Source organism: Alternaria postmessia, assembly GCF_024291825.1.
Source record: "Alternaria postmessia strain BMP 2775 chromosome Unknown scaffold_4, whole genome shotgun sequence".
In the NCBI taxonomy this organism is placed as follows: domain Eukaryota; kingdom Fungi; phylum Ascomycota; class Dothideomycetes; order Pleosporales; family Pleosporaceae; genus Alternaria; species Alternaria postmessia.
In genome coordinates this window covers 168,355-178,367 of record NW_026260077.1, presented here as the reverse complement: position 1 = coordinate 178,367, position 10,013 = coordinate 168,355, and the positions used below count along the sequence as shown (strand labels likewise).

Sequence of the window (10,013 nt, the reverse complement as noted above, 5' to 3'; positions counted from 1 at the left end):
GCGGATTGGGGCTTGGAATAGGAAAATTGAGTTGTTCGTTGGGTGGATAGACTCTTTGTATAGGCGACCTAAGTCTTGAGGCATAGTACTGAATATTCGGAAGAGGCGTGAACGTAGTAATATTAGCGACTGAGTTGGTTTGCGGATTGTTGGAAGTTTCTTGCTCCGAGGGGTGCTGTTGCTGCAGCTGCAGCTGCTGATACTGTTGTTCTAGCGACGGAGAGGCAGGAGTCGAATCAGTAGTGGATGTGGATTGTAATTCTTGAAACAATGCTGCTCTGAGTCTCGAATTGAACTCCTCGTCTTCCTGGAAAGATCCATCGGTTCCCAGCGTAAAGATATGAAATAATAGAAGTTCCTCCTTCTAGGGCAACATCATTCTTTCCTAAGACTTGGACCCGGACTAGAAGTCCGCTTTCCCACCCATGACCTTCGCCGCGTTGACAGCGCTCATCTTGTTTGCCCAGCCTTGCGCAGGAACAATCTTGCGCACAGTTCTGACTTCATCAGATGCGTAGCCAGGAATGCGAATGTTGTAATTGCGCTCAAGTATGACTTGGATGTCGCGAATGTCGAGCTGAGGTGAATCGCGAAGCTTGGACAGTTTGCAAGCGTTGCTAATGACGTTGTCGACAAAGTCATCTGCGAGTTGAAGAACAGCCTATACAAGATCAATGGTTAGAAATGTTTGTATGTAACAAATGAGACTTGGAGATGGCTTACCTCTTCTACCTCTGGTGTCAATGCCTCCTCGGATCCGCCTGTTACCTGCCGAACAAGCTCGTCCAGCTTGCGTTTACTAAGCACGCGGTCGCCCTCACCTTCGAGCTGGAATGGGGGTGGTCGTGGGATAACAGGTTGACCCATTGGGCCTGGCGCTCCGTTTGTGGGTCCGCTCATGGTAGGTCGAGCTTGTCCCATGTGGACGGCTTGAGGTGAAGTCACATTAAGATGGCGTGGGATTGGCATCTTTGGGTTGTTGAGCTGCTCGCGCTCGCGACTTCCAAAGTTACCACCCTGTCCGCCCTGTTGCATGGGCGTGTTTGTGCGTTGAGGGTCGGTGTAGGACCGGTTCGCGGCGCTGACTGCGGCTTGGTGCGAGAGAGGAACTGGCGGACCAGGCGCGTTGGACGCGGCGGACTGTGGGTGTGGTGAGTTGCTCTGCTGGTGTGCATTCGCTTGCATAGGGTTAATCTGGGGTCGCTGTTGTTGTTGCTGCTGCTGGTGGAAATTCTGTTGCTGTTGTCCTTGTTGCGAAAACTGCGGCATCTGATTTGGTGGCATCGTCTGCGAGTGAGGTGCTGGCGGAGGTCGAGCCTGCTGCTGCTGCTGTTGTTGCTGCTGCATTTGTTGCTGTTGAGGAAGCTGCTGGTTGTGTTGCATCTGTTGCTGCTGCGGCGGTCCTTGCTGAAGGTTTCCTTGATTGGCCTGCATGTTGAATTGCGGCTGAGGTTGGGACTGAGTTTGCGGTTGTGGTTGTGGTGCCTGCCCGCCCTCGATCTTGATCTGGGGCTCCTCTTTCACCTGGGGTTGCGCAGGCATATTGGGCTGTGAAGGCTGGCGCTGAGGCGGTTGTGGCTGTTGCTGCGGTGGTTGCTGCTGCTGCTGCTGTTGTTGTGGTTGTTGCTGCGGAGGTGATTGCGCTGGGTTCTGGCCTTGAGCTTGTGCCTGGCCTTGGGAATTCTGTTCGCGCTCCTCCTTCCACTGCTTTTGCATAGCCCTAAACTTATCAATTTGAGCCTTAATCTTAGCAGCCTCCTTCTCGATGTTGTTCTTCATCAAAAGCCGCTCCTGAGGTAGCTCCTGTCCGTTGTTCTGCCGTTCGGTCAACTCTTGGATAATCCTCCGTCGCTGCTCAGTTAACGTCGCTTGTTTGGCAAGCATGTTGAGATAACCAGTCCGATACTCCTTCAGTTTGTTCTCGTACTCGGGTGTGCCTGGCGTAGGTCCGTTTGTTGGTCCTTGCATGGGGAAGTCGTGAACATGCTTGACGATGGCAGGATCGACTTGGCCGCGCCCTGGATTCTGTCCTTGGTTGGGCTGCTGTTGTCCTTGAGATTGCTGGTTGGCTGGTGCCCCAGAACCTTGGGGTTGAGCCTGACCTCCTTCTTGCTTGACAGCGTTGGCATTCTGCTGGCCAGCTGCACTAGACTGTCCAGCTTGTCCTTGGTTTTGGTTTCCCTGTTGCTGCTGTTGCTTCATCTTGGCGCGATATTGACGTTCGCGTCCGATGAACTTTTGTGACCATTCTGTCAGCTTCTGACGCGCGTTTGTATTCTCCTGGCTGCCTTGCGGGTTGTTGTTGAAGATGGTCCAGAAGTTCTGCATGATCAAGCGATACTTCTGCTTCTCGTCTTCGGGAAGACATTGCAGCTTGAGTATATCATCAGGGCGTAGCAGCTGTTGACCTTGCTGCTGGCCGCCGCTGGCCTGTTGTGGCTGGGAGTCGCTCATATCGAGGGCAGCGGACTTCCGAGCCGTACGTTGGACGGTTGTGGTGTCGTATACGAGCTTTGGCAGGGGAAAGCGTAGATGGTGTGTCGCGTAGTTGCTGCGATTAAATTGCGTGTGGGTGGAGATGGGGGTTTGGTGTGTGAAGTAAGATGCTGGGAGTGGTGGAGGTTTGGAATGATGGTCAATGGAGCCTTGGAAGGCCAAGCACTCGGCCACTCCCATGTCGCGCGTTTGTACGACCGCACGTGCACGCGTCTTGCCTCACAACACAACCTTTGAAACTCTACAGCACATGAACAATTTCTGTAAAATGTTTCGATTATTTCTAATATATGACTAGGACTATCGCTCCGATGCAAAAGGTATCTCACTATTTTCAGAATCCGTCTTCACACTCTCGTTCTTTGCGAGCGCCCGCTCCCTGGTATTACGGACCTCCCACTCGAATTCCTTGAGTGCCCTCATCTCGCTACCAACAAACAACAACCCCATCAGTCCATCGATTACACCCACACTGAATCCTAGTGTGCTCAACAACATGAGTATGAAGGACACGTAATTCTTGGGTGACCACCAGACACCTATTAGACAGCCAATGGAGAAGGAGAGCTGGTAGAAGAAGTGGCCTATGCGCAGCTTGCGCTGTATCCTCTCTCGGACCTGGTACTTGAGTATGGTTGCAATGATCTCGTCGTAGGTCTCGATGGGCAGATAGCGTTCAGGCAGTGCCCATGGGGATAGTCGTATGGCTGATGGTGCAGTAGAAGTTCTTGTCAATGTCGCCTCGACGGAGAAGTGGTCGCTGAGGGAGCAGTGTAGCGTGGGATGACGCATGTCCATACCCACGTTTGCTTCTTTGAGCGTCCACTCAGCTGTTTCTTCCTTTGTCTCTGGATTGTGGTACCGGCCGCTACTAAAGAAGACATAGTCAAGTCGTTTCGCGTTTGGATCTGGGACCGTGGGATCTATCTGGACGTTCTCGCCTTTTGTGAGACGTCTTTGCTGCGCTTTGTTCCATCTCCAAGAGTTCAGCTCACTGTCGCATGTTGCGCCATTGACAGTCATGTTGTACTGGGCCGATGGCATTGGCACGCCGCGCACCTGTTCCACCTTGTCTTTAGCTGCGCCGATGGAAGAATCGGGATGCAGTATGCGCCACACATCTTGGACGGGCGAGTGTGTCTCTATGATACGGTGTGCGAGGGACAAGGGAATCATGTTGAAGTCACCCATGCCGATGACGAGGTGGCCGCGCTCGGCGGCTGCGCGCATGAGTTTTGTAATTTCCCAGGCTTGGGCTGTTCGATGGCAGATGTAGGAATCGTGGGGTTCGCGTTCATAGGGGGCGTGGAGCTACCGGAATCAGTACGTGTACTCTGTATACGAGAGAGGAACATACATGTGTACAAAACACCTCTGCAATATCTCTCTTGGAAGGACCCATCTGTATCCTCGCACATGCAACGCCCTTACCAACAAACCAATCTCCACGATAGAAGGCAGCAGGCCGTCCGTTCAATGGATAGCGCACCATGTTGCTCTCGACAATGGGCCATCGTGACAGAATGACCAAACCACCGCCGAAGATTCCGCTGTGGTAAAACTTGCCATAAGGCAGGATATGGCGTGTCTTCTCCCGAATGGCATGGTAATCTTGCTGCGTCCAGCACTCCTGGAGTCCTACAATGTCGGGTTGCGGATTGGCGGCGGCGATCTGGATACCAATTTCGGTAAGACGCTCATTGCGGAGCTTGGAGATGAACTTGAGCCCCCAGCAATTGAGGGACAAGATGCGTATGCTCGAAGGCGGTGCGGCGGCCATTGTGAAAGTCGGCGTGAGTTGAGTGGACGGGCTATGATGCAACTGGGGAAAATGTACCTGAGATGCAGGGATGCCTGCGCGCTAACTTCCCATTGCCGATCAGTCGCGTTTTCCCAATCCCCTACGGACCACCAAACGAACCACTTTGGGGGTGAATATGGACTCGACACGATCAACCTCGCCCAAACGACGACGCGAAGACGAAGACGGATACGACGACGGACGGCCGCGCAAACGCTCCGCTTCCCATGAACCGCCCAATGCCTCACCAAGCTATAGGATAGCGGAAAGACCCGCGCGCCGCTACAGCAGAGGAGACAGCGAAGACGAGCAGCGGGAATTCAGAGACAGACAGCCTTCATACTCTCCGTCACCATCGCGATCACGACGCTCAAGCTCTTCGTCCTCGTCGCCCCGACATCGCACATCCCCGCCCTCTAAACCGACCTCTCTACACTATGCGCCTACGCTCATCCTGCGCGGCCACAAGAAAGCCATATCGTGCGTCAAATTCTCCCCAGACGGCCGCTACATCGCCTCCGCGTCCGCCGACTGCACCATCAAGATCTGGGACGCCAAAACAGGAGCACTCGAACACACCCTCGAAGGCCACCTCGCTGGTATCAGCACAATATGCTGGTCTCTAGATTCCAAGATCCTAGCCAGCGGCTCAGACGACAAGAGCATACGGCTATGGGACACAGCAACTGGATTGGCGCACCCAACTCCATTCATCGGCCACCACAACTACATCTATAGCATAGCCTTCAGTCCGAAGGGTAACATGCTCGTCTCCGGCTCGTACGACGAAGCAGTCTATCTCTGGGACGTACGCGCCGCCCGAGTAATGCATTCCCTCCCTGCACACTCCGACCCCGTCGGCGGCGTAGATTTCGTCCGTGACGGCACTCTAATCGTCTCCTGTTCCCACGACGGCCTGATCCGCGTGTGGGACACAGCAACAGGTCAATGCTTGCGCACCCTTGTCCACGAAGACAACGCCCCCGTCTCCTCCGTAATCTTTTCTCCAAACGGGAAGTACATTCTAGCTTGGACCCTAGACTCGTGCATCCGCCTCTGGAACTACATTGAAGGAAAGGGAAAATGCGTCAAAACCTATCAAGGCCATGTCAACAAACAATACTCGCTGTCCGGAGCGTTTGGGACATACGGCGAGAAGGAGGATGGTGGGCAGCAACATGCGTTTGTTGCGTCGGGAGATGAGGAAGGGCAGGTTGTTTTGTGGGATGTTAGCAGTAAGAATGTGCTGCAGAGGCTTGACGGGCATACTGATGCTGTGCTTTCCGTGCATACGCATCCGAGTGAGGAACTGATTGTTAGCGCGGGCTTGGATCGGACAATTAGGCTTTGGAGACCGAATGAGGGGAAGCGAGTCAACGGAGTGAAGACAGATGATGACGAGGGCAAACCAAATGGCGAGGGACACGAGGACGTGAACGGCATCAAGGAAGAGGAGAAGAACGGCTTTGATCCTGATACCCTTCCGCCTAATCCTTTTGCTGAGGGTTAGCAATTCTTTGGCCAAGGAGACGATAGACGAGGATAACAAGTGATGATTGGATATGTGGTTTAGTTTTAGATACCCAAAGTAACTAGCCTTTGCTTGCTATTGCGTATCCTTCCCTATCCATTCTTGTGTAAACTGTCGTATATGAGAACGCCTTTAGCTACTTATGCCACGCTTTTTGGTATACCCCAACGCCCACCATGCAATAAGAAACGCCATAAAATGCACCACCCAACCTTTTCATACTTCCCATCGTCCAGCTTTCTAGCTAAAATGGATGCCTTCCTGATTGAACGCATACAACAGCTTCAAAAAGTCGCCCTCATCACACAACCTCGCACGCTTATCCGCCAATTGCGTCTCATCCTCGAGCACCTTCCTCACCTTCTCCCTGACCAACTCACTCAACCTCCCCTTCTTCTTCCTATTCACACCATTTTGCCTCTTCTTGCTCTCCGCCTGGAGCTGCTTGAAGAAGTCTGGGAGTTCATCATCCGGGTCATCTGGGTCAGAGAATCCCTTGAACTCATCGTCGACGTCCATCGTCTCCTCGTTATCCTCGGTGACCTCGGAAGGATCCATAGGCGTATCATCAATCTCGATATCGTTCTGAGCACACCAGAGACGATAGTTACTGCTCAGCAACTCCAAAACCGCAGCCGTACCCAGGAAACTCGCCCTCAGCGTCCTGTTCTTGCGCACGAAGCAGATGCGTAGCAGACCGTCCCACTCTTCGTATGCAATCTGTGGTCGTGGGTTCTTGGGCTCGATGCGCACGACGTTGCTCTCTACCTGTGGCGGGGGGTTGAAGTTGTTGCGTCCGACTTTCATTACGTGGCTGACTTTGCTCCACATCTGGACGTTTACGGAGAGTCTAGAGTAGAGCTTTTCGCCGGGCCGCGCGAAGAGGCGCATGGCGAATTCGCGCTGGAACATGAGTATGCAGCAGCGGGGTGGATGCTGCAGAGCTAGGAGCTTGAAAACCAAGGGCGAAGAGATTTGATAGGGCGTATTGCTTATGCAGACGTCAAAACGTGGTAGCTCGGCTTTTATTACATCGCCCAAGCGGATTGTGAGACGCTTTTCCTCGGGACTGCCTTGTACACGCTTGGTGAGCTCGGCGGCCATTCGGGGGTCCATTTCCACGGCTGTTACTTGTTTGGCGGCTTTGAGGATGAGGACTGTCAGGTTGCCTGTTCCGGGACCGACCTCGAGGACATGGTCGCTTTGCTTCAAGTGTGCTTTCTGGACGATGGCGGTTGCGACACCAGGGTTCTTGAGGATATGTTGACCAAGATCTTTGTCCATCTTGAAGATTGAGTGCGCAGCTGAGGCTTTTGCGGAAGTTGGGCGGGCATAGGGAGAGGCATTGTTGTCGACGGCCTTTGTGCGCTTTTGCTTTGCTTTCGGCATCTTGGGCGGTGGAGGTGGTAAAGGTTTCGGTGCAGGCGATTATATTTTTGGGGAGACTCGGAAGATCGCGATATGTCTAGGATTTCTTACGACGCGGTCAGGTGTGTAGTCTTGGTGGCTGCGGGTGTCGACCGAGCTTGCGATCGGTGGGCGTGGGCTGTTGGATCTGGAGACGATATTTTTTGGTGTTGCAGGCGGAGTTATCGCGGGGTTAAGCCATGTGAGCGCGCGACTTAGCGTTGCGCGTCTGCTTCTCATGACGTTGATGCGACTTTCACTGCATCCTCACAGCCATTTCGCATTCTCTACTATCCTCGTATGAGATCACGTTTCTTTAATCTTCCCCCTGATTGCTTTCACTCATTGCATCGTCACTCCTTGAAACCTGTTGCCATCAGTCACTCCCTCCTGAAATACCCATCGTTGCCGACGCGCTCCTTTACCAGCTTCTTCGATATTTGCAGTCCTTGCCAGCTTCGCAATCACTTCGGCACAGTAGTACCTGTTCACAAATACTTTAACGTACAATTTCCTCCTCCGTATCTACAGTTGCCCAATCCACGCTCACCAAGCAATGCTGTCAGGAGTAGCACCTTGAACTTTTCCTCTCACCTGCCACGTGCTCGCTCCTCTCACCTTTACCGTCGCTACGCGCATCTCGGTCCACCTGCTGCATATATAAGAAGCTTTTCGTCCTATCATTCCCGCCACTCTTCCACTCCACTCTCTACTTCTCCGGTCCCTATCACCTCAGCTACCTCGAGCACGAACACCGACAAGCGTCTGCCAACGCAAACCATGGCAAAGAAGATACCAACCGCTTCCCCAGACTCGTCACTCTCTTCTCCTCCTGAAAATACCGCGTCAGCTACCGAGACCGCTGCTGTAACCCAGCCAGCAGTAAATGGCAAGAAAAGAAAGGCCGAGACGACTCCGCGCACAAGGAGGAGTACAGCACAGCATGTCGATATCGAAGATGACGTTGAGGGTACTGGCGAGTCATCTGAGCCCAAGCGGCGCGTAACCAAAAAGGCAAAGATTACAGAAGAGATGGGAGACGAAGCTGCGGCCCAGGAAAGTGGTGACGGCGAGCGCAAAACGAAGAAAGTCGAGATGAGAGGGAACAAGAAGGCTGTCGCTACAAAAAAGACCGTAGCAAAAGACCACGTGATGGAGGGTGAGATCGATGCAGATGGTGACGGCAAGGTCACTGCCAAGACCTCTGTCAAGAAGACTGCAAGAGGCAAGAAGGCGAAGGCCAGTGACGAAGGTAACGACGTCGAAGACAAGCCAAAACCTAAAGCCAAAGCCAAGACCAAGACCGCAAAGATCGAGCCACCCCGCGCAGAGCGTACCAAAGACATTAAGCATCGAATCGGCGCCCATGTCAGCATCGCCGGAGGTTAGTCGCCATACTATCCTTTTCCCACACTCTGCAGAGAACCTTGGCTAACGTGGACTCGACAATCGTCGTTTAGGTGTACACAATTCCATCGTTAATATGGTATACATTGGGTATGTTTTGCATCTTCACTCACAAAATGGTCGAGTTATTGCTGACATTCACAGGGCTAACGCCTTCGCTTTGTTCATGAAGAACCAGCGTAAATGGGAGTCTGCCGCTATGGATCCAGAACATGCCGAGTTGTTTATTCAGGGGTGCAAAGACCATAGCATCAACGCTGCGGAGTGTTGTCTGCCCCACGGTTCTTACCTGGTCAATCTTGCTCACCCCGATCCTGTCCGCAAGAAGCAGGCGTACGACTCCTTCTTGGATGACTTGACTCGTTGCCACGCGCTTGGTATCAGGCTTTACAACTTCCACCCTGGTAATGCAAATGCGACTACTCGCGAAGAGGGCATTCGAATCATCGCCGAGAACCTCAACCGGGCGCACGCGGATCCAACAACTGGTAAGGTCGTCACCGTACTTGAGACAATGGCATCTCTCGGTAATACCATCGGCGGCACGTTCGCCGACCTCGCTGCCATCATCAATCTCGTCAATGACAAGAGCCGTGTCGGTGTTTGTTTAGACACTTGTCATGTCTTCGCTGCTGGCTATGATCTACGCTCGCCCGAAGCTTACGCCGAGACTATTGAGAAGTTCGATAAGGAGATTGGGCTAGAGTACCTTAAAGCCTTCCACGTCAACGATAGTAAGGCTCCATTGGCAAGTTACCGTGATATGCACGCCCGTATTGGAACCGGATACTTGGGTCTTCAGGCGTTCCACAACCTGATGAACGATGAGCGGTTCTATGGTCTTCCTATGGTCCTTGAGACACCTATCGACACCATTGACGAGAACGGCAAGAAGGTTGACAAAGGCATTGATGCCCGTGAAATCAAATTGCTAGAGAGTCTCGTTGGCATGGATAACACATCAGACGACTTCAAAGCGCTCAGTGCGCGTCTCCAAGATGAGGGTGCATCCGAGCGCGTGCGCGTTGGTGATCAAGTGCAGAGGAAGACAATCAAGGATGCTAAGCCGAAGAAGAAGCGCGCTGCCAAGAAGAAGGCCGAGGGTGAGGATGATGAGGACATGGAGGAATAGAAAACAAGAATTTGAGCTTGTGCTAGGCGCTACCGACAGGACGGTTGGTTCACGCCGGGCTGCTTTGCCACAAGCGACGGATCCGGTTCCAGTGTATCCTATTGATTGTTTGACGGGAGTTGGAAGCAAGTGTGGATAAGGCGGACAAAGATGGTTCGAAAATGCGCCAATCGACTGGATCCTGGCCTGGGCTTTCTTATGCGATACCCTGTTTCATTGTTCCAACGACATCTATTCAA

General features: G+C 52.9%; 4 protein-coding genes across 4 annotated transcripts; 2 read left to right on the top strand and 2 right to left on the bottom strand.

Annotated features, from left to right (window-relative positions):
• Positions 1–403: 403 nt before the first annotated feature.
• Positions 404–4,276, bottom strand: J4E82_001089 (uncharacterized protein; the record flags this gene model as incomplete). The annotated part of the gene is made up of 4 exons (XM_051727406.1): positions 404–661; positions 724–2,511; positions 2,848–3,807; positions 3,854–4,276. The coding sequence occupies 4 exons, from the start codon at positions 4,274–4,276 to the stop codon at positions 404–406; spliced, it is 3,429 nt and encodes a 1,142-aa protein (XP_051592719.1).
• Positions 4,277–4,433: 157 nt separating this feature from the next.
• On the top strand, positions 4,434–5,807 carry J4E82_001088 (uncharacterized protein; the record flags this gene model as incomplete). The annotated part of the gene is made up of 1 exon (XM_051727405.1): positions 4,434–5,807. One exon carries the CDS (start codon positions 4,434–4,436, stop codon positions 5,805–5,807), a length of 1,374 nt encoding a protein of 457 aa, XP_051592718.1.
• Positions 5,808–6,068: 261 nt separating this feature from the next.
• On the bottom strand, positions 6,069–7,217 carry J4E82_001087 (uncharacterized protein; the record flags this gene model as incomplete). Its single annotated transcript, XM_051727404.1, has 1 exon — positions 6,069–7,217. The coding sequence occupies one exon, from the start codon at positions 7,215–7,217 to the stop codon at positions 6,069–6,071; it is 1,149 nt and encodes a 382-aa protein (XP_051592717.1).
• Positions 7,218–8,015: 798 nt separating this feature from the next.
• Positions 8,016–9,774, top strand: J4E82_001086 (uncharacterized protein; the record flags this gene model as incomplete). The annotated part of the gene is made up of 3 exons (XM_051727403.1): positions 8,016–8,619; positions 8,696–8,732; positions 8,787–9,774. The coding sequence occupies 3 exons, from the start codon at positions 8,016–8,018 to the stop codon at positions 9,772–9,774; spliced, it is 1,629 nt and encodes a 542-aa protein (XP_051592716.1).
• Between the last annotated feature and the right edge of the window lie 239 nt (positions 9,775–10,013).